This window comes from Pempheris klunzingeri, chromosome 16 (assembly GCF_042242105.1).
Source record: "Pempheris klunzingeri isolate RE-2024b chromosome 16, fPemKlu1.hap1, whole genome shotgun sequence".
NCBI classification, from domain to species: domain Eukaryota; kingdom Metazoa; phylum Chordata; class Actinopteri; order Acropomatiformes; family Pempheridae; genus Pempheris; species Pempheris klunzingeri.
The window spans coordinates 4,671,572-4,696,414 of NC_092027.1; the positions used below are offsets into that span (position 1 = coordinate 4,671,572).

The 24,843-nt window shown below is 41.3% G+C and overlaps 1 protein-coding gene across 2 annotated transcripts; it reads right to left on the reverse strand.

Moving 5' to 3' along the window:
- Positions 1-5,226: 5,226 nt before the first annotated feature.
- On the reverse strand, positions 5,227-24,291 carry sfpq (splicing factor proline/glutamine-rich). 2 transcript variants are annotated; one of them, XR_011585504.1, is made up of 12 exons: positions 23,541-24,291; positions 22,686-22,874; positions 22,252-22,553; positions 22,030-22,125; positions 21,517-21,713; positions 21,293-21,377; positions 21,035-21,146; positions 20,884-20,932; positions 20,282-20,388; positions 6,311-6,359; positions 5,940-6,025; positions 5,227-5,356 (listed from the first exon to the last, which is right to left on the reverse strand). XR_011585504.1 is itself a non-coding variant. In XM_070845945.1 (10 exons), the coding sequence occupies exons 1-10, from the start codon at positions 24,186-24,188 to the stop codon at positions 17,264-17,266; spliced, it is 1,896 nt and encodes a 631-aa protein (XP_070702046.1). In that variant the 5' UTR covers positions 24,189-24,291; the 3' UTR covers positions 16,898-17,263. The 2 variants fall into 2 exon arrangements, 1 of the variants encoding a protein (XP_070702046.1); XM_070845945.1 differs by lacking the exons at positions 5,227-5,356; positions 5,940-6,025; positions 6,311-6,359 and adding an exon at positions 16,898-17,374.
- Positions 24,292-24,843: the final 552 nt, after the last annotated feature.

Here is a 24,843-nt window from a genome sequence, read left to right on the forward strand (position 1 = left end):
CATGGACTGTAACTGTCTAAAATATCATTGTTCTACCCAACCTGATATACTATAGTAGTAATACACTTAAATTCAGGATATGGGTTGATATGAATGTATGTGTATGCAGATATGCATATGTGTGTATTTGTATGTGTTCATATGTTTACGTACATATGGACATATATGTGTGTGTGCATGTTTTCTAGGTTTCTATAAGTGTAGATTTAGCTGTTTATTTAAAAGATGGATCCTCCCCTTTTTATTTTAGTTTATTTACTATGTTTTGTGCCCAGTTGGCACATATATATTACTTTTGTTGTCTAATAAAACCTAATAAAAACAAAAAAATAATCTTAATTTGAACAAAGGAGTCTAGCCCAAATCATAAAAAACAGCCCCACACCTGAAATACAGCACTAACTGTCTGCAGACATACACCACTTCAACTGTAGGCGTCCTATTAGTGGTATGTGACCGTCTTTGGTGCTCTGTGCTGGATCTTTAGAGAAGTTATCTTGCTGTCTAACTCATCCATGAAGCCCTCATCCACAGATTCACTGTCCACCTCCTCCCCTTCCGCCTCTGTGGGCAGAAACACGTGAAGCTGAGTGCGAGCTGGACCGGCAGCCAGAGCGGGGCGCTGACTGCAGCTCAGAAGACAAGGCTTACCGACGACAGACAGGAGCTCCCTCTCCTGAGACAATAAGTTGCGATGCTGCATCCCTGAAGGTTGGGGGTCACCCTGCAGCATCTCTGAGCTCAGCACCGGGTTGTGGGAGTGACGCCTCGCTGTTCTCGGCCTGGAGGAGAGTTGGATGCCCTGGCAGAAGTGAATGTAGGCCTTTCTGCTGCAGCTTTGGGCCTCCTGTTGGTTCTGCTGCTGGTGGAGCCGGCTGGTCCTGGAGGAGACCAGGACTGATGACTTGGAAAATGGTGGAGGAGGAGGAGGAGGTTGCTTTTGTAAAACACTGGGGTGACGGCTGCTGGAGAATCCCCCAAATAGGATGTTTGCCTTTGGGGCGAGAAGGGACGGCTCACTGAGGCTGTGGAGACAGAAGCATAAACACAGAGAGAGACATTAACGGAGAGTTTAATGGTAGAAACACTTTCAGGAGGCAGCAGCTGCTTTAAGGTGAGAAACTACAGGATAAAACATTGTTTCATGCACTGGTCACTTTTGAGTGATTCAGCTACTTTGCTTCTATAACATGTCTTTTAGATGAGTGGAAAGAAAACATCCAAAATACACATGTAGAGGTTTATTTTTACTAAACTTTGTCTATTTGTGTCTGCAGATTTCTCCTAGATTCATATCTTTAAAGGCCATTTTTTCTCCACTCTATATTCTGAAGGGTTTTACGGAGGGATTTGTTCATAGATTATTTAGAGCCTGATTTATATGACATTTTTTCCCTAAGAACTTGGTGAAAATAGTCTATTTAATGGCTATTGACAGTATTTTGTGATTTTTTTAATCTAAAATATTCTCTGTAAAAACATTTGGCTCTAATGTGCCAACAAAACTTTGAAGACATTTCACCCAAAACCACAGAAGTCAACCTCATGGTGATGCTAAAGGAAAATTCAGAGGAGCACCAAAGTGGGTTGGATTCTTCCTCTGGGAACCATGAACGTCTTTATTAGATTTTATGCCAATCCATCCATTTGTTTAAATATTTTCCAGCCTGGACCAAAGTGGTGAACTCAGTGACTGACATTGTCCTTACAGTCCCACAGCTAGCATGACATACAAGACACAAGAGCATTTTTACACATCAAAGCTCCCTCCTCCTCCTCGTTTATCTGATGGTTATTCAAAACCCGCTCTCGCCTGCGTGAGTGGAGGCCATCAAATACTCCGTTAGATAGCGACAGACGTGTTTTTGTGTGTGTGTTTAAGAGCTTAAAGCGTGTGTGTGCCTCGCTCGGGTTTCTCCCTCCTGCGGGTGAAGCCAGTGTGGGTGCTGCATCAGGCGACGGATCAGCTTCCACACCTGAGATTTATGACACACTGGTCCCTGGCCTTCTGTACTCAAAGCAAACCAGGGGGGAGCGTAGAAGTGGCCTACATTATGCTATCAAATTGGGACAGACCAGAGAGGAAACAATTACACTGTAATTCCAGTCAAGCGTTGAACCAGCGCTTTGACAGGCACTTTTACTGAAATGAATGGAAGAGACAGTGGAGATGACATACAGGGGATTAATCACATTCAGTGACGGCCGCTGAGCCTCCTGGACCTGCTGCTGCCCTTCATCAAGCACACACTGAGGTCCTCTGTTGTCTGGACGGTCTCAAATGTGCCACTTTGAGTTTATGTCATTTAATAAACATTTAGATGTCATGAAAATGTATTTAAATGTCCTGTGTATATATATATATATGTATACATAAATAAAAAAAAATATATATATATACACAGTTTGAGGAGTCACACACATTAAAACATTTAAACATAGAACCAAACTTTTTTTTTAAATTTTACATTAAAGGACACGTATTGACTTTCTTGTCAAGATCTGACTGAGAAGATCGACACCACTCATCACATCTGGACGATAATTATGGCGCTAAAGCCAGCAGCCGGTTAGCTTAGCTTAGCTTAGCTTAGCATAAAGACTGAAAACAGAGGGAAACAGCGAGCCTGACGATGTCCAAAGGTAACGAAATCCACCAACAGCAGCTCTAAAGTTCATGTGAATCATCGAAAAATTATTATTATTTTTTTTTTTACAGATTCAACAAATTAAATATGTCAAGTTAGTTTAAGAGCCGGGCTAGCTGTTTCCAGTCTTAATGCTAAGCTAAGCTAACCGACTGTTTGTTTAATGATTAGTGTTTACATATGGGAGTTGTGCTGATCGTCATTATCCATTTATCATTAGAAGTATTAATATCTCAATTAATTAGTTGATGAGTGATTTCAGAGCCTTCTAATTGTTGTTTGTCTGACTGACAGATATTCAGTGTAATTGAATATTACAAAGTTACAGAGATCAAAACATGCACCAGTCTTAATGTTTGACTGTTTTAAAACATCAGGATCATTTGAGTCGAGACAGCTTGATGTTGTTAATCAGAAAAATAGATTCTGTTGATGTAAATGTTATTATATTCACTAGCCGGTCATGTATCAAGGTTACATTGGAGGTCAGCTAACCCTAAAATATAAACACATAAACACTCACAGTCACCTGGGCAGCGAACTGAGCCCAACTCATCCTTCACTGAAAAGAAAATTCTGTGACATCCTGAAGCTCGAGCTTACCTGAAGCGAGCCATGCCGCTCCGCCTGCGGGGCCCTTTGGCTGTGGCCACCAGAGAGGGCAGCCTCAGAGGGGTCTTGGGCCCCCGGCTTCCTCCGGCTGTGGGCGGAGGGTGGACGGAGCTGGTGAGCAGATAGGTCTGGACCAGCGCTCTGCTCTTCTGGGCGGCTCCCCGGTGCCACGGCTCACTGAGGTCCAAATCCAGGCCGAGCACGGCGGTCGGGGGTGCAGCTCCGGTGGTGCCACTCATTGGTCTGTGAGTTTGTGTCACAGCTGGAGGAGAAGTCACCCTCTGGGAGCTGATCTAGACGTACATGTGTGGCCCTGAAAATGACAGTACGAGCAGCTGAAGGACAGATATTGAGCGTGTTCCTCCGGACGACTACCAGGATCTACAGGTGGTGTGCCTGCAGCTACAGGCCCTGGGGGGGTGAATGAGGAGGGGATTGTAGCTGCTGCTCCACCTGTGGGCAGCGGACACCATCAATGATGCATGCTCATTAATGATGGATGGCTGGAGCTGGTCAGGTGGACACCACCTACTTTGCCTCCTCTCCCTCTCTCCCTTTCCCTCTTCCCCAGGTCGGTTTACAGACGGGGGGGAGGGGGGCAGGACAGGCGGTAAACTGACATCACTAAGTGAGTTTTATATGAAGGTCCAGGTCGCCCTGCAGTAACAGTGTCAGCATCATTATTACACAGTTGTTACATGTTGCAGTATAATGCACATATACATATATATTTATTTTAAATTCCATATTGTTGTTATACGGCACCTATTTCTATATACTTCATATTTGTTGTTATATATTTGTTGTACATGAACTATTTTATTATTATTCTGTTATATATTGTATAATGCACATAATTTTATATATTTCTTATTTTGTTATTTTCTCTTTATGTATTTTTTTCCCCATATTGTTGGAATGTTTTGCAGCATAATGCATTCTTTGTTTTTGTTTGTTTTATCATTTTATACATTATATAATGCTCATATTTCTACATGATTTGTCATTTTCAATGTATGTAATTGTTCTATATTGTTATATATTGTAGTAGGATGCAGATATTTTTACACATTTATTTTGTTATTTTCCAGCAGATTCATCCATGATGGAGACATAAAATAAAATGGTTTCAAGTGAGCAGAAACATTACTGCATGAGTGATAACAGACATAATAGCGCATCTTTGTAAGTATATTTAATACACATGCTGAATAAACTATAAATACATAAAGTCATGGGGTCATTTTCACTGAGTACTTGTGATATTTTAAGTATATTTTCTTATACCTACATACTGAAGTACAGGACCTTCAGATCTGAACCATCAACATTTCACACTCAAACCCTTCAGCTTCCCCCTCTCTACTCTGCATGGAAGCACCTGCATTAGTTTTGCTTGTCCGCTCAGGTTTTTCCTTTAATTAGTCTGTGTGTGTGTTCACTGAGTCACTGTTACAGTGCCGGGGTGCGGCTCAGGTCAGACAACACCAAGCTGACCCACACTCGACCTCCCCCAGGCTGCTCGTGCCTTCAGGCTCCCTCGTATCGCCTTCCTCCCTCCGGTCTGGACCTCCTCCAGGATTGACAGCCAACCCTCAGGATACAAGTGTGATACAGCAGCGGAAACACTGCACCTTTACCCTTAATTGTAACTGGGCTGGGCTCGGAGCGGGAACCAGAGGCAACACGACAGGAAGGCAGGCAGGAGGGCTGAGGTGGACGGAGCATTTGTCAAGTGTGTGTGACATTAAAAGTCAGATAAAACTATCCATGTTTTTTTGTTTGACTATATGTTGGGCAGTATTACTGCTGCAACTTAAATTTAGAGCATAATTGCATATATTCTGCTAACATGTAGTGTTTTTCAACACTTTCAACACAACACTGGACCCCTCAGTGTGGTTTAAATGACCTCTTAACTCATAAATAAATCATCTGCATGGTAAGAAATACAAAACAACAAAACTCAAGTTTAAATCATTTATTATTAAAAAAGTGGAAAAAAAAACAGACAGTGCATCCTTCCTCTGGACTGCAGGCTGCTTGTCCTCTGCTGGACGTCTCCTGGTACTGCATCAGCTTCATCACCTGCAGCTCTGTGAGGAAGAGGAACAGACACCGTCAGTTTTTAGTGGAGATTAGAAAGCTACAACGCTGTTATCCAGTGTAGCCTGAAAGGTAATTCTTGTCTAGAACAGTGGAAACTGCTTATAGTGACCAAAAAGCTTTTTTGATACATGAATTGTTTTTAAACTACAGTAATTTTTTACTTTCACTTCCATGGTACGGGGGAAAAGTACAAAGTAATTTTCTCACAATGAAGCACATGCTGGTGATGACAGAAAACAAATGCGCCCAGAGAAAGGAACTGGTTGAAGCGCCCCCCCCTGAAGTGGCCTGATGATGCCTGGTCACAAACACCACAGGCCCCCTGAGAGGGCGTCAGATTAACGGTCTATTACATTACTATATATTCATGTAAAATTACAGAAAATAAAAGTGGTTATAATAATCATCTACTTATAGTGATCAATTTGACCCACATGGATGTGATCACTTTAAGCTGCTTCCACTGTATTCTTTTTTTTAGTTTTCTTTAATAGTTTTGTAATGAGCCATGTTTGTGGCATAAACGTGTTTCACATCCACGTCTGAGTGATAAACTGCGGGGAAACTAACATGGAGGTCATCGGGGCGCCGCCACACATCAGACGCTGGGTCTCCTGCAGCTCTGGCATTTAATCAGACATCAATCTTCATTTTACCTGAGAAAGGTAAAGAAAGGCAAAGGAAAAAGCAAAGAACAACTTTTAATATCAAACTTCATCAGCTCATGAAGAGAGTCTGTGATGTAGTGACTAAGCAGTGCAACAACATTTACAAAAACATTTTCATTAAACTCGTCCCTCCCATATCCACTAGAGGAAGGATGCCCTGTTCTTTTCACTCCCCCTCTGCCTCTAATGTACTTAACACATGAATCTTTTGAATAAAGGACAGGGATGGGTACTAAGCCCACATTACATTTCCCAAATGACCGTGGATCTTACCGTGGTTTGACCGTGTCGATTCTCAGCCTCCTTCCACTGGTCGAGGCTCCTGTGGCGAGAGACAAACAATGAGAGCCTGATAGTGAACTAGTCAGCAGGTTTCTACCATTACTGGTTCTTTTATAAACCACTACTATTTTGAGGTTTTCACCCAAAAATGACAGCCTGTGGAGCTACAATGTCTGTGTATGTTTTGCATGTGTGTGTGCGTGTGTGTGTATATTTGTCAGGACGGTGACTCTACAGAAAACCAAACACACAAGATGTTTTCATTGTAAATACAGGTTATGATGTTATAAGGTGAACATGCATTACAAGTAAATAACTTCACGTGTGTCAGTGTGAGGAGAGGCTCAAGTATGTTGTATGATAAAGTTAATATACGGGCAGAGTTTTAGAAAGGCATCTCAGCACCCTGAAGTAGGTTCTTTTGTTTAGAGGAACTGCAGAGGGGACGAGACAGATTCAGGACAACAACATTCAAATCTGTTGCAAACCTCAGGGAAGGTAAATCTCTTACAAAGCCACGTGAAGCTGGACTTCGTACTGTGACACATCAAGGGTGTTACTGCAAAACCCCAAACAGAGCTGGGAGCTGCACCATAACCTTGTACTGAAGAGGACTTTGTCATTTTCAGTCTCGCAGACTTTTAGAGAGGTGGCCGTTAGAGGCCAAAAGGGTTATTCTGGCATCACACTCAGAGACGGGACAAAGGAAAGATTTTGGCCAATCAGGACTGAGGACTTGGTTGGAAAATGGATCACAGTGCAGATGGATACATCTTGGCAGCCTCCAGGGCTCGATTCACGGCACTGGCTGAACACAGTATAGTTCCCTCTCGGTCAGAGCTTGTGAGAGCCATAAACTCCAGGCAGCACCACGGGCCTTCACAGCTACAACACAACTCCTGCATACAAGCAACAAAAGGAAAACGCCACAGTCGTGATTGACTGCACCTTTTTCAAAATGGCTGGCTGGTCACTGGCATTCAAGTTTAAACAGGAAGAATGACAAAATATGAGAAGTAAGAGGTACTGAGAGGAGAGAGGGAAGGAAAGCAACAGAGTTCAGGACTACTGCAACATTTTATTCTCGGAGAAGAACAACACGTCTTTTCCTTTTCCTCCTCAAACAAATGATCGCTAACAGGATGCAAAACAACCTTTTAGCTGTGTCTGGTACAGACGTCTCCACCACACGTCACAAAACCAAACAACCATCCTTTAGATCAGGGGTTTTCAAAGTCTGATGTCAAGTAGTCATTTTTCTTCATTTACTACTCATTGAGAGGATATCTGGGCATCTAGCTACTACTTTATTACTAAGCTTGTTTGTATAAAAAGACTTGCTGCTGTGTTAAGACTGAACCCATTTTAGTGAGTTTATTAAAGGGTTGTGATAGAAACACTGAACAGTACATGGACAGTGTAACACTAAAGTTCTTAGGTGCCGTTATTCTTTGTCTTGCTTCCATGGGGATGATCATCTCCGAGTTTTGGGAATTACTCACATGGAGGACGTTAATAGAAAGAACAATGTTGCCATGGATTCAGTGAGTTAAACTGCAGGGAGCAACTTGAGACTTTGTTTTCATTTTGACAAATTAGGACCATTAAAAGTACACAGAATAAGCCTTTAGCTGCTCTTGTTTCGGCGTACTGATTCCCGTACAGATTACTGGAGTTATAAGGAGCATCTTTTTTCTTTTGATTTCTAAGTGGATTTATGGATGTTTGGTCACAATAGACATCAAAGATGTCATATCCTAGGAAAAATAAATATAAAAAACTGTACATCACGTCTGTGTGTTCAGACTTGACTGACTTATGGCTCTAACAATATGCTTTTTGATGAATATTGCAGCAATTAGGGGATTTAAAGCACATTTAAATGCCTTTATGAGCTTCATGTCAAAGTGGTCGACCTTGTTTGTAAATGGGCCAAATCAGCAGGCCAAACATGAGCACTTCACGTTGTCCACAGATCACCAAGATGCACCGATGGCTTTGTATTTTCTCCCCATACAAGACTTGTCCGCTGTAAATACTGCACTGGTGTGGTCAGTGTAGACACTTCAGGTGCTCCAGTAAATCCAGTTATAGGCTGTTACTCAATAGACTGAAGTTTTATGGAAAGAGAGAAACTGAAACATGAACTCTGGAAATCAGTCAAGTGTTAAAATAGTAAGTGAATTTAAATATTTGCTTTTTCTTCTGGAGAAAGAAAAGATATTCACAAAAGACTCCACCTACACAGACACACAAATCACAAAGGTTGCGTTGTAAGCACACAGGCAAACCTGCATTGGATTAAAAACAAGATGTCTGACAGGGATTTTCACTTTCTTCTATCCCACCCACAGCAACCCAAGCAGCACGTGACACGTTTCACTTCAACACTGCAGACACGTCCCAACCCAGTGCCACGAAAATGACTGTTCACAGCCAGAGACAGAGTGTCAGGAGTAGTGATGACAGGTGGAGGTCGATGCATCGTCTACGCAACCCAGTGATAAACAAGAGTGCAAACTACTTAAATATTTAACAGTTTGAATGATTTTAATTATTTATCATGGTTAGGTGATCCGCACTAAGAGTACTGTAAGTTTCTATGACAAGAAAAATAATGTGAAAGACTTTTGTTTCTGAAAGGATGAAAAAAAAAAAAGTTACCCACTACTGTTAGATGGATTCAAAAAAAGATGCCAAAAATAAATTTCAGCAATATTTGAGTGTTAAGGGTGTAAAGGAGGTGCGGCACAAAGACAAAATCTACCCAAAAAAGCTTATTTAGAGCATAACAGTGAAAGATGTCATCCTAAGCACTGGGTTTTGTGTTTGACTAATACTTTGTTAGTTGGACACAAACTGTCCATTTCCATTGCTTATTACCTTTTAAATATGGCAAGTTTATGAACAGCAAATATGACCAGAGACATCAGCACACGCTGAAGAAAGAGAAATCATCTTGTACTGTTGTACAAGATTAATGCTTTAATTTTTCATTTTGCCTCAACACTTCAAGCAATGAAAAAATGAAAACAGTGTTCCCAAAATGTTTCCGCACTCTGTTCCACACGTCTGTGGTCAAACTGTAGCGGTGAACCAGTGACTCAGCCGTCCATACAAAGTTCCTTTCATGCATACATACAGAGAAGCAAAAGTACTACAACCACACACACACACTGCACGGGCTACGATGCTTTGCCACATCCACGCACAAAAAGGTTGAAGAACAGAGATCTGCACTGTGATGCCATTGTTTGTAAGTGTGATGCCAGAAGCCCTGTAAGCGCCACCGTGAGCAGTGACGTGGTGTAGGAGACAGAGAGAAGAGTCAAATCATGGGACAACTGTGCATCTTGTATTATAAACATGGATGTGACACTTACCTTGTGTGTTCAGCTGATCTGTGTAAGCATACCTCTGGCTGCAGTGCAAACAAGTCCAGGCTTTACTGTCCACTGACTTCTGCAGAACTACTCATCGTCAATGTAACCCAACTGCAGAGAAGAGCCTCTACTGTGGACTGGGGCAGCCTGTCTTTGACAAGCTGGCTGACAGCAGCTAACGCACCTCTCATTTACCCAAAGACGTGGAACATACACACAAGCACACGGGCACAACACGCCATCCTCTCTTCAACCGTAGGGTGCATGGGACTTCCTGCCTCAGGTAGGTTGGTGAATAGGAGGTTGGTCAGGCCTACTAATGCAGGTTCTGCCATTGGGTCTTAGGGATTCTTAGCAAGGAGACAATGATTATGGGCGGCTTAAGTATGGAGCTTAAAAGCAGAGAGGCCCCAAAACAAATCCTGACTACGAATTTCTCTTTAGGAAGTCAGTGTGAAAGCTTTGGTTTAATTTTTTACTCTGCAAAGTTAAACTGTGTTGTCAACATTGTCAAAAAAGCATAGGTAAAGGAGTACATCCCTGTTTGGAGCCTGATACAGGTACAGTGTTGTCTCTTCGGTGTATTGGCACCACCTTAAAATAAATCTTGACAAAGAAACGTATCCATAGGTGGTCAGGTCAGTGTCCGAGTTTTGGTTAGGTTTGCACCATTAACACAAATTGGAAATGTGTTTGTGAAAGGGGGATATCCTTGTTCCAAACCAACAATAACAAATTTGACTGAAATACTATAATATTAACAGTCTAAACTCACAATACTGCATTATTTAAGTTGCATATTGGAGTGCTTGTACAAACAATAAAAAGCAGTCAAAGCAGTGTTAGAAGAGTTAAATTAACACTAGATAGGGGGCGTGATGTGGTCCGCAGCATGAGTGGGTGGGTTTGAAGTTCCTACTATTAATACCTCAACAGGTATATTGCACAAAATAAACCCTTATTGGAAGAAAAAAAGGGTTTGTAAAATGTATTGTATTGGTAATTTTGTCAATTCTAAATAGTCGATAAAAATCTTGTCAGTTAATTATTGGTTAGTACAGGTTGGCTAACTGTGATAAAATCAGATACTGTGTTGGTGGTGCCTTCAAATAAATCAAACTTCTCTTTAAGAGCGTCAAAAAAAAAAAAAAAAAGCTTTGGTTTCCATTTTTACTCCATTAGCGAAGTCAAAAATGTGTAGCAATAAAGGGAAATTGCCGTTCTGAACCTCAGATATAGATCAGTGTCAAAGCTTTGGTTTCAGTTTTTACTTTAACAAAATGGAAAAGTGTTGGTCCAAACCTTGGTAATGTAGTTATATGGGTAGTGTGTTAAATGTACTTGATGCTGCCTTTAAATAAATGTGTGGTGAGAAAGCTTTGGGTTCTGTTCTTACTCCTTGTACTTTTCCAACTGTACAGCCTCTAGTCCAAGCTACAGAGCCACCACCTATCACGATCCATTATAAATGTACACTTGGTGCCATTTGGTCCTCGAGAGCGACAGCTTTTCGTAACAAAAACCACTCCAACAGAAGCTAAACACTTTGAACCTCTTGGTTTGGAAAGCTCCTTCTCATAGTCCAACACCTTTAAAGATGGTCAAACCTGTTAAAGAAAAACAAATTGTACACAACACCAACACACAGACATAACATTACAAGTTTTTAAGTCACACTTAAGCCAGTGAGAACTTGTGCTATTTTGCAGGAAGTTCAGATGCTGTGTGGAGAAGAATCAAATACGTCTTTAGTCCTAAATTAGCCCAATCATTTCAATGAATACTTGTCTCATGTTATCAAACATCAACTTACTACACAGAAAAGCAAATTAGTATTAAGTTTCATATTTGTTTGGTACATATTCACCTCATTTTTAAACTTTAATAACGTCCAATAGTCTTACCAACTCTTAAATATTGTCCGTCTTTTGCGTTTTCTTGTCTTAGTCTAGTTTTTCCATTTATTATGTGACAAAATCTCTTCCAGAGGTTAAATCTTAGTCACTGTCCGTTCAGCCAGACACTGGACAGCCTCTATTCACAAGCCAGCACTACAGAAGTGAATCCAAAGGGGTTTCATTGTTGTTGTTAAAGTGAGAACGACTTAATCTTAGCATGGGTACCTTATTTTACTTTGGAAATTATCATTAGAACTGATTTCAGTTCAATGTAATATCTTTGGAAGAAAACCAATATAAACAGCCATCTTAAAAAAGTACCAGAGTGATCCTCAAGGCTGATCTAGAATAGTTGGTTTAATGTTATTTAGTTTTAGGGAAACACACCTACCCTAACCCATAGATACAGTGGCTGTAAACTGGTTCCAGACTAAACTTACACACGTTTTATCCAACCAACCCCCAACATAAACTCCCACAACAGAAGTGCAACTACAGAAAGCCACTGAGGATAAACAAAACTATTGGTGACAATTATGACTGCAGTTCACTAATTAAAAATAGTTGCAATTCAAGGATGCCGATCCCTTTAAGAAAAGTCAGAACTCACAATGTCTATATAGAATTTGTTTTCTTATCTGAGGTTATGTCCTCGTAAAAATTTAGAGATCTGCATTTTTAAATTCTATGAAGTTGCAACTTCAAAAGTTATGTTCTTGTCTTTTGAAATATTCTTGGGAAGTATGTTTGTTTTCTCTACGGGATTTTTCATGCAGGATAACGCAACAAGGCTCGATTATTACCCAACTGTCTATCGTAGTTCAGCTGCATCTCAATCTGTTGGTCATTTTCTCGATTATCATTGACAATTCTTTGGTGGATAAAATGTCAGAAAATGGTGGAAAATGTCAGTGTTTCCCAAAGCCCAAGAAGACGTCCTCAAATGTCTTGTTTTTTTCCCCACAGCCCACAATTTATGGTCATACAAGAGCAAAGAAACTGGAAAATATTCACATTTAGGAAAGTGAAAGAGGATTTTTTTTTCTTGAAAAACTGACTCAAACTAATGAATCAATGATCATAATAGTTAATAAATCAAATAATTGTTGCAGCTTTAGTCCATACTAAACTGCGTCACACACAAATACGTTTGCTTTAGAAGCGTGTTAAACTCTACATATTGTGCTGTGAATCTTACTAAAGTTCAGGTGCACAGGTTCCTGTGTATAGATTTCTTTGCTAAAACATTCGAGTCCATGCTACACAGCCACAAATTCCTTCAGTCCATAATCTTTAAAGCTGGTCAAACCTGTTAAAGAAAAAAAATATACATAACACAAACACACGTAACATTGCAGGTGACATCCAGTTCTATTACCAAATTCATCCAAGTATCTGGAGTCCTCTTTTTCCAGCCATTTCAGGTGTGTTTTGCAGGGTTCTCAGATGCCACACAAAAGGAGGAAGATTCTCTAGAGGTACTTTAATAAGCAAAAATGTTTCTATTTTCAGTTATTAAGCAGGATGCGTCATCATACAGTGTACAACCGGAGTGCTACAAGTTTTTTTCTGGATGAATTACATACTGGTGCTTTGGTGGTCTTTGGCTATTTGACAAATGGAAAACAGCTACTGCAGAACGTATTGTAATCATCCAGTTACAGATCCAAATGTTGTCCAAAGTCAGCCACTGGACAGACAGTTCACACAAGTGACTCCAAAGGTTATGCAGTAAGCCACTTATTATTCATCTTGAATATTTAGGTATTGTTAAAGTATCAGGAGCTGATACTGTGAATACACCTTCAATAGGCCACAGAATGTCAGAGTCAAAGCTAGTGCCAAGAAGACATTAATCAAATGCTCTGCTTCGTTTCTCTTGATCTTCATTCCCAAAAACAAGTCAAGTGTAACAATGATACTTGTCAGGCTTTTAAAGTTTAATGAAATATGCTCAATATCAAAAGTTGTGGTTAATCAGAATCAAAAATACTTACTCACTTTTAGAGCACTTCTCCTATCACACAACTCTTTGCCAAGAGTCCCATCTGATGCCAAAATACCTCAAACACGCACCGACCACAGACTGTATATAAAGATGGATGACAAGACCGCTCCCTCAAAACACCTGACGGCCCCCTGTGGGTGGCTGCAGTATAGGTCATAAACCACCCACCCTCCATGTTAGCGGATGGGGGGAAATGTACATTCAAGTGTTTTGCTGGTACATTCAGTTCAACGATGCTATAAAACGGGGAGCAAAGTCATGTTTGACAGCCAACTCTAACCTGTAACTGGGCCAGGTGGGTGTATTTGGAGCCCACCTGGCATATCTGTACTGTAAAAATATCTGTTAAAAAACCTTTGACCCCTTTGTTGTGTTTCAGTGAATACAGGCTTGGAGCAGGAGGAAGCAGAGACACGTTGTCCATGTTTTTATACAGTCTATGGTAGTGGCATGATCCATGGGGAGTTGCCACAAAATGGGAACTTCAACTGCAAGGAGACTTCAATGAGGGTTTCTTCCGTATGAGCATTACATTAATTTAGTTAGTTTCTTCACATATCAGGCATTTAGTTACAATCTGTGATTTAAATGTCAACAAAAGGTGTAGCCCACCATTAAACACTGAAACTCAGTAATTCAATTATCTCATGGTAGTTAATACCAAGCACCAAAATATTATTTTTCCCCTCCATTTGGAAGGCATTGCATCCTGGGTAAAATGCAGCCAAGACAGGTGGACATTGTTAAATTTTGTTTGAATTAAATGTTTTCTTCATACTGTTGGTGGGTTCTTGCCACAGATGTCATTAATACGACAATAGTTTAAAATACTGAGATGCAGAAATGTGCTGCTCAGTGGACACTATTGAATATCACCCAGTTAAGGATAAGAGACAGTGTGAGAAGGTGCGTATCAATGGATATCACCACCGACAAAGGCTCGTCCATTACAAACTGATCTCCAGATCATGCTGAGAGAACATCATGTATGTAAGAATATATCTGTGCAACACAATATACAGTGTAAAAAACGCATTATTGAACCAATAAAACTGATCAGTCTTCCTTCTGTGGAATGACGAGATGCAAATGAGAGTTCACAAGCTGGAGAATATGAGTAACACAACGTGGATAATGTAGTAGAGATGGACCAAATTATCCACTGCAGGAGGAGCCACATAGGTGCAGTTTACATCTTATGACTCTCAAGGCACAGAATCGAAACTCTGGACTTCTTGTCTTCTTGCAGGTCCAGCACAGCGAATGCTACAACTTGTGCACTTAGGATGAGTTTGTTGCGATGTGTTTTCTACATCCAACATTAGCTATGTTTGCTGACTCTCCTGTAATAAAATTCATTAACAGTTTAAAATAGTACGAATTAAAAGATAATTGATGAGATGTACTTCAGTTTGAAAAAAAAGGGTGACCCTTTGTTTTTTTAGTTAATAAAGACTTGAATGTGACAAATTTGATATATTTCTCATTGCTCATTAGACTATGGTTCCTTTAACACAAACTTTGTTGACCTCTGCCACACCCATAAATAAGTCCTGAACGGAACTAAACTAAACATGACTATGTTTACATTCAGGATTGTAAAGATCAATCTGGCTGACCCATTAGAAATTAACTGAATGGAAAATAAAGAAGCTGTTGACATTGTACTGTAGACACTGGAGGTCATGGACAACTTATTTGCTTAACTACAACTGTTGTAGCACTTTGCTACATTAGCGCACAATATAAGACGGGCTGTGAGTGAGGCTAAAAGCTAAAGACTTTTCACCAACACAGCATGAAGAGAAAGACAAACACAAAGTAGGTCATCAAGAAGCATAATATGTAACTTAGTGGTTTTTATAAAGGGATGAGATCTCAGCACAATTCATCAACATAATTCAGCTGCTGAAAAGGTGGCAACATTAACTCAAAGTGCAGGTTTTATGACATCTGACCATCTATGAGAGGGACATGAGTGAGCACGGTGATGCTTGTAATTAGCAGACTGCATGTAAACGTGGTCATTAACCACACATGGACACAAGTCGCACCACAATGTGGCGTGTGACAGCGACAGACTGGGTATATGCTATAGGGTTGGGCGATTTAATGAATCCTGTTTTTCCTAATTTTGCTAAGTCAAAGCCTCTAGAGCATGATCTTAACCTGCATGATCTTAACCCGCATGATCTTAACACGAATACGGCAAATTGCTTAATTAAGACACTTCTGCTTTCTGGCTGCGTCGGGTTTCAAACTGGGTCCTCAAAAACAATGGAGGGCGGCAAACTACGCCAATGTGTCGCCAATAGCGAAAGTCTAAGCTTTCCCTTCACTAGGCACAACATATTTTCAAAAGTCAGTACATCATTTGGATTGCCACTGTTACATATGCAACCGCGAAGGAAGCTCTCAGTAGGTGATTATTACACTGAACAGTGTCTGAAAAGACGCAGCACAAATTTTTATCAGTTATTTTTGTGCTCCATTTCAACACTAGCACTTCCATGGTTACATTTGCTGACAATAGCGTGAGAAGTGGGGACGCCCTGGCCTCCTGCATGCACTGCACACAAACCTGAGCGAATATATCGAAGAGTGCCAGTCGGAAAATTTTAACGTATCGCCCAACCCTAATGTGTTGTGTATCAATGTGTGTGTGAGAAGACGAGTGTGTGCCCAGTTGACTACCCACAACCCCACAGACTAAATCACAGGCTTTCTTAAAGGTTCTATGTGTTAAATTTCTGCTTTCCTGAAGCATTACTATAGAAACAGAGGTGTTTAGCGAAGGACTGAAAAATATCAGCGAAACAACTCAAAGCACCAACATAAATGTGCATCAAAGACAGGAGACCTCCATTTCCACTGAGCACGTGGTTGTAGAACAAAACTGCAAACTTGTATTAAAAAGACATAGAGTCTCCTGTACAGGGTGCCATCAAGTCTATTGACGTCTTAGCAGATGCTAAATGTCGCTGACTTGGTACTTCTGTTGTTGTGGCAAGTGTCAGCTGCTTATCTGAATGTCCTGGGAATAAGATCAAGAAGTCTAGGACAGGGTGGGGCATTTCGAGAGAGCATCAGGCAGGGCCACAGGTTGTGTTACTATACGCGTCGCTGAACACAAGAAGCCAGGACTGTGGCAGAGATAACACATAGACCCTTTAAGACCTAATGTGGCAGACGTATCCACATTATTACGGTTCAAACAACCAATTGTTAGGGTTTGGTTGCTTTTTGGATGTACTGTATGTTTTAACTTTTAGGAATAAATGTTAAAGGGTTTGTCCTGATAGAACCAATTTCTCTTTATTATAGTACATGCTTTGACTCCAAATGTATGGCACAAAACACAGCCATAGAAAGTTGAGAAAAATGTTACAATTATCACTTCACGGCGACTCACAGAGCATAATACATCTAGAAAAGAAAATTATACATGGGTCAGAAAGAACTAACGGATCACACAATGGTGACCAATCTTTCAAACTACTGACAATACAAAATAAAAAAATGAAAATATCGGCTTTGTCATAAAATGAGTAAATTGTCAGGCTAAAATGTAGCAACAATTTAAACTTAAATACAGGAAAGTTTGATTTGGAGAATCTATACAAATGGTGCTGCAGGGAGCGTCAAAGAGCAGCGTTTAAAAACGGGGTTTCTTATTAGGACCATCAAACTCCTCACGGACCCTGCCGTACCCGGGGTTACCTGGCCCCATTCCCCTAGGACCACCCTGGGAGAAGCGCTCATTGCGCTGTAGGGGGTGAATTTGCCAAGGAGGCAAGTAGGAAGGTGGGAATACGGTATGGGATGTAATCAGTGCGCAAGCACACAGTTCATGTCCATATGGAAGTGTATAAAAAGATATGGAATTAGAGGTGATTGGTTTTATATTGTAAGCAGATTTACAACACAACCAGCAGGAGACACATCCGAAGAAACCGTTCGTTCCAATATGAAGGTCCACAGGTGCCACAGGTTACATACGGAAAAGGAAGAGAGGGTAATGCTTTCGTTAGTCAGTGCCTACCTAGTAATGTCTCTCCAGTGCATGCCAAGACTAGCCTGCAGTCTTCACTAGTTAGTAGGTCTGGCACTTTATAGATAGAGCATATAGACCATAGTTACCTGTTCATGACCATTTAATATGAGAACAGATAAACACCTAAACCTCTTGATGGAAGTATTCACCAAAATAAACATGAATTTAAGTGTAAATAGGGGTGTCACAATTATTCAAATCCATGATTTGACTTTAGGTTTTAAAACGTTCTGTTATCCTATAGCATTGTTGGACTATTGAGTCTTAATTTGTGAAGATGAGAAAAACTGTCATGTGCATTTTCAAATTCATCTTTAAAAAGCACAAACTATATGGTATCAAATGTGATACAAACCACTATTATACGTAATGTTTATACGATTATATAGTAACCTTATAGAAGTAGCCCTAAAATTCTCAGTTCGAGGCTTGTTACTAAGTCTGGCCGACAAAAACAAAACCAAGACATGCCTCTGAATAACAAACAAGCTTAGACACTGGAGTTACCACCTCCTGCCGCAGGCGGCAACAGTCTGCTAGCTACGTCTGTGAGGTGATTTATTTGTCTTTGAATGTGTGCAAGCAGGGGTGGATTAAAAACATGCTTTTGATTTCTGTGATCCAAACTGAAAGCTCATATCAACAAATTCTCGATTTAGAATTGAAATTGTGACACCCCTGATATATGAAAGGTGTTTAAATACATATGGTTATAAATAAGACCAGGACAGGTTTTATATTCCTTTAGCAGACACTGCAATGCTGCATTCCTGAGTTCTTAGAAATTTGGAATAAAGACGTGAAAATTAGTGCCATTATAACAAATTTTAAACGAATTAAGTGAGTTTCATAGTATCCTGAGAAATTATGGCGTATCAATCTGCTGTTCAGCTATCACAGCACCTCTAATGGCACCGCACTGATAAAATGGAGTAAATGAACTAATGTGCCCCAATGTGATCAGAATCTGTAGTTCAGTGTACCAGAACAACTAAATATTAACATGGAAATAATGTATATATCAGCACTTGTTGCACAGTAAAGTGTAAACATTGCACAAGACATTCAACACAGAGTGAGAAAGAGTGAACTTCTCAAAAGCCAAACATCCATCAGAAGAAACGGCTTTGAATTACAACACGAGGCTACAATGGAACAATATAGTGAGAACTGAACAGAAATCTAACTAATAAGAACTTAGAATATATGAATATAATATCTTGAACTATCCAACGTCAATCTGCTCAGCATTATTTAAAGCCTTAACTGGGCTGTAATGTCAGGAGTGACTCTAAAACGACTGTGTCGTGGTGTATGCTTTTTTCAACTCTGCATATTGTGAAATTGCTGCATTGCCGACATTATATCCAACAAGCTTGAACCTAAAAACCATTTTCAGTTGCTAAAAAACAAAAAGGTCTCTTCTAAAGTGACTTGAAGTTGATTAAAATTCAAAGCAAAATTAAAAAATGAGGCCACGCTATAATTAGCATGAGTGAAAAGTTTGATTTGTCAAAGGCTACAGATGTGAAGCGCATCATTTTAAAGACAAAACAGTTGAAACATACACTGCAAATACAAACTTAGACTGCATAGAAAATCAAAGCTTGTTTAAGAAATTTCTGGTAATGAGTTTCATTCAGGATCTACGACTTTATACAATGTTAGCCGTTCTTATTGTCAACTGTAATCCAGAAACAGACCTAACACTGGTACTACACTTGTGCCAAAAACATAGGTCGAGCTACGTTCAGTGTTCACCAATATCACCTAAACACAAGCAGTCACAAGGCTTTGCCTGCCCCCATCAATTAGTCCTGCTATATTACACTCTAATATTTTTCAATCCCCGATTTCTTTGCTCATGCCGTCAACCTGCATTAAAAGCATTATTAATGCTCATTTACAAAAAGATGTCGAGGGTAAAAGTCGCTGGTCCAGAAGATGAACTACACCCAAACTTCAAGTCTCAAATTGGTGTTTAACACAAAAGGCGCTTTACACAGGATTTCACACAGCCACCCAATTTTAAATTTTTTTTAAAGAGCAGCCTGTTCATGTACAACCTTGTTTCTTCTCAGGACAGACGATACATGAAACTGTTTACATACTATGTAAAAAGGGATTTAAAAATAAAGCACGTAGTCAGCGGTTATGGGGAAAAATGCCATCCTGCCTCCGGTCCAGAAAAAGTGCCTGTCAAGTTCACATGAGACAGGGCTTGCAATAGCAGTCCACTACACAAACTGAGTAATAAGAGTGGGCAGAGCCAGTGAAGTCAGTCTACAGCTGTCAGAGAGCACATTAGAGAGCAGTTTCTTATGATTTAGTGCAGGTTGACGGTTTCGTAGCTATACGCAGTAAGACTCAGGCATGGGTAACTGAGGGGGCTTGGCTTGCCATTGAAACAAACCCTATCAGGCAGGCAGCATGTGTCACATTCAACAACCAGCAAGCCATCCGAAGACAGCTCGACACACGAATCAGTCAGATTCTCCCATTCTGCTCGGCCAGCTGACCTCCATGCTTAAAAATCAGCTGGGAGTCTCTTCAACAAAAAGGAAAGCCGACCATAAAACTACATTGACTACTGATCGTCCAAAAAGTGGGATACGTTACCATTTCGTTGCCCATCAGGCCTCCTGAAGATGGTCCCATTCCCTGCTGTCCCTCAAAGCCCAGTCCACCCATGGGGAACTTCTGGTTGGCTCCACCAAAGGGCAAATCTAACAGAAAGAGCATGTCAACCAGTCACTAACAAATACTGCACCTGAAATAGACAAATTTCTAATCCAACCTGTTGGCGGCAAGGCTGAATCAGTGTAATCAGACAATGCAGTAACAAAACCTTAACAGGGGAAACAGGACCAGATCAGGAAAAAATTAGGCTTCATTCTAAAATATGATCAAATGTGTTTATCCAACTGAAATTAGAAATGACGGGTCTGTTTTTAATTGAATCCTACTTCAAATAGAGGCCTGGTGTCCTTTGCAGTGGAGGTAAATATAGTTATAATTAATGTAGTCTAATATTACAGCTCTGCAAAATATTTTGTTTTAGCTGACATCTTTAAAAAAATGGATTAATTTGTGGTATACTGAGAGGTGATGGTTTTTTTACAATAGTAACTTCTATATGGGATGGATTCCAATCTTAGCGCATTCTGCATTTTTTCTCATTAAACAAGTAACTGCAATGAAATTACTGAAAAACAGCTTACCATTCATGCCCAGAGCTCCATTGGGATTCATTCTCATTTCCCTGTCCCTCTGTTATAAAAAGACAAGAGAATAAACATTAAACATGGCAAATACTGATGAAGGATCTCGCTTCCTTGCACATATGTAATTCTACCGTTAAGCTAAACTTACATCCATGAAGTTGCCCATCCTGTAGTTCTCCTCACGCTGGCGCCGCATCTGTTCTTCCATCTCCCTCTTGCGAAGCATCTCCTCCTCCCGCCTGCGACGCTCTTCTTCTTGTCTGTTTACAGAAGAGGAAAACAATTGTCTGACCGAAGTTCAGCATTAATATAAAAATAAGAATCTGATTTAATTTTCACTTGGTTTCCTGTTACAAAAGAGAACAGGATGTCGGGATGACTAGCGTCGTTATTCTGTTGAACATACCTGAGCTGCATTTCCTTCCTCTTTTGCATCTCCTGACTGTGAAGCTCCTCCATGCGCCGCAGTTCCTCCTGTCTCCTCAGCAGATCTGAAAGAAAACATTAAACCAACACATTTAGTTGTGGTGTAACTGCCATCTTTTCTCGTGATAAAGAGCAGAAAATATTCTAAGCAGCTGCATTTTTGTTTCCTAATTCAGCCTGGATTAACTTGGCCAATAAACTTGCCTTGTCGGAGCAGGTTGGCCTGGTGCTCGTGGTAAGCGTCCTCCATCTCGCTCTCCAGCTTCTCGCGGGCTTCACGCATGTTTTTCTCCACCTGCTGCCTCTGCTGCTTTTCCATTTCATCCAAGGACTTCCAGCGCTTGGAGTACTCGTATTCGAAAGTGCCGGGCCGAGCAAAGCGGGGAGGTTCCTCACGCTCTCTACAGATACAACCAACACAATAAACGGCATGTTTACATTGATGATCCACAGTACAGAATTTTAAAACAGTGTTTTATACCTATAACACCCCACTCTTTTGAGAGGTTTTAAAACTAAAAGGCAGAATATTGATTTTGAACAGCTGCAATCCCTGAACCACCCCCACACAAGCACATCCCTCCATCTGCTGCTTGCAAAACAATGACCTGAAGCAAATAATTTGCATTATAGAGATTACTGCATCAATGACCATGACTTAAATCGATGAAAAGGGCTGTGTATCCACAAATGGCAATTGTATGGTGTGATGCTTACGCTTGATATCTGGGGTTCTTCTGTGCCAATTTCTCTGGAAGACCATCTTCATCATCAAACTGCTCTAGAGGCTCAACAACAACAGGCCGGGGAGACCTTAAATGGATGACACAAACAAAAAAGACAAATAAGTCCTATTTTCATGCATCTTCTATGGAGGAACTGTCTCATTTGAGCACAATTCAAAAGTGTGACTTTACAAAAAAATTTAACTGCACTCACGTGGTGAGCAGGAAGACGCCCTCGTTGCACCTATCCAGGGCCTTTCTTGCGGCAGGCTTGGAGGCAAACTCGACAAGGCCCTTGCCCGTGGAGCGCCCACGGTCATCTACAATGACGATGGCCCTCTCCACCATTCCAAACTGTGAGAACGCTTCTTCCAAGAGCTCATTGGAAACAAACGGCGACAGATTCTTCACGGACAAAGCTGCAGAGTGTGTGGCAAACCGGACACGCAGGGGTCTGCCTTTCATCGGGGTGTCATCCAACTCTGCTTTTGCGATCTCTGCAAGTGCACGGGACTCCTGCAAGAAACCATACGCAATACAATTAAGGGACAAGTTCAACCCTCACACAATCATCTGACTTGTTACAGACTAAACATTTACACAGAAAATAACCTTGATACAATGACATAAAACGAGTGCGTCTCTCACCAGTCGGATGAAGCCAAAGCCTTTGCTTTTGTTGATGAAGACCTCGCTCGGCTCCCCATATTTTGCAAACAGCCTCTTGAAATCTTCCTCTGTGATGTCGTTGGGGAGGTTGCCAATGAACAGACGACACCGTTGTGTGTAGGTCTTCTCGCCAGGTTTCAACAGCATGGACAGGGTTGCTTTAAACTCCTGTTAATTTACAATACCAATATTAATACAAACGGTCAAATCTCTGTGCTAAGCAAAAGAAACCATCACATCCATAAGGGGAAAAAACTGGATTTAAAAAAAACACATAAAATTCACCTAAGAATTAATGTCTTATATTCAAATATAATTATTTCTTTATTAAATGGTCGTGTCCATGTGTGCTCATGTTACGTTCATTCATGTCTTTATTCCCCAAGACCAGCCGCCCATCCCCCACACATTGTGCCCAAAAAAAGAAAAAAACAAACTTGACATATAACCTAAATTTCAGTAAACTAGCATACGTGAGATTTATCAAGGTGAAACAAACTGGTGTCTGTATATAACCAACAGTGCCTGCTCCCTTTACTTTGCTGAATCTGATAAAATTAGCATTTTTGAGAGTACGGGTTTCGGACAAGATGGCGGATCAGTTGAAGAGACTAAACTGGTGTGCGCGTGATTTAAACCACCGCCTCTGCCGCTTTATGGTGCAGCGGGTTTAATGATAGTAGCCGTTAAGAGAGGAGAAGTAACCCCGCCCGCTTGGGGTGTGCAGTGTTTCAAATCGAGTGTACTGTTAGCCGTACCGAATAAGCTAGCGCTAACGAACAACAAAGGCGGACGACGCCATTGGGACCAGAAAATGTGAGGAATGATACGGACCTTCGTCTGGCTGCCGTTGGGATCGTCGCTGCGTGCGCCCCTTTTATCCGAGTCTTCTTTCTTCGTTGTCTGTGGCCCAGGCTTCTGGCCTTGCTGAGGCCCCGTCCTCTGTCCTGGCTGTGGCCCGGTTCTCTGGCCCGGTTGTGGCCCAGACTTCGGGCTCGGGTGTGGGGGCTGCTTCTGTCCGTTAGCGTTTCCTGCCGGTGACTTCAGCTGCTGGTTCTGGTTCTGGTTCTTGTTTGCTTGGTTGGGCGGAGGGGAGGTAATGTTAGCTTTCGGCGGGGGTGACTGGATTTTCGGCTGCGGCGAAGGGGTTGTCGGTTTCTGCGGTGTCTGCCCCGGTGTCGGCGGCTGCTGCTGCTGCATCGGGCCTTTCATGGTAAGAGCAGGGCCGGGGCTCGGCGGGGGGATGATTGGCAGCGACTGGTTCTGCTGTGGCTTTTGTGGAGTCATCTGTGGTCCCTGGTTGGGCGGTCTGTTGAAGTTATTGTTTGGTCCCCTCCGGTTTTGGTTCTGATTCTGGAAAGGATGGTTCCTGAAATTGGGGTTTCCCATTAGCCCACCCCGCATCGGCCCGGGCCCACCGCCTCTGCGTGGCTGGAAATTATTCATCCCAATCCCGCCACGATTATTGTTAAATCGAGACATCGATCCGTCTATCAGCGAAGAGTAAAATATTTTAAATGTGATATACTTGCTGGGTAACAGCCACCTCCTGCCAGCGTTTCTAGGTCGAACGTCTCAAAATGGCGACCAACGGTGGAGCGTAGAGGAGTCTTTCTCTCTCAGGAGCAGAAAACCGCCCACAGACGCTCATTGGTCGGCGGCTCAGCAGGAGGAGTCACCGGGAGAGGAGGCCCAGAGCCTGGGGGGGAGATCCAGAGCCTCCCGGGGGAGCTAAAACCACAAATACAGCTGTGAGGCTGCATTTATTTTTTCATTTTTACCACAGGTTTATCAAACTAAATTTAAAAACTAAAAGAATGCGTGAAAAAGCATTTTGTACTGAAGTTAAAATGAAAACTACACTTTAAAAACGTAAATACGTTTAAAAAAAAACTACGATCTCATAATTTTAGATACTGAGTCATTATCTTTAGAAAGTATTTCATATAAAAACCCACTTAAACCTGATCACCTGTTTGTTTTAATGCTGAGAGGAGGTTTAAAGACTTTCCACTGGCAGGTTTTGGCCAAAAAACCTCACAATGATCACCGTCTGTCATCCTGAAGTACTAAACTCAACTGTAAAAGTGTTGCTAATCTGAGTTGACTGAGTTTTACCAGAGTGAACCCAACTCAT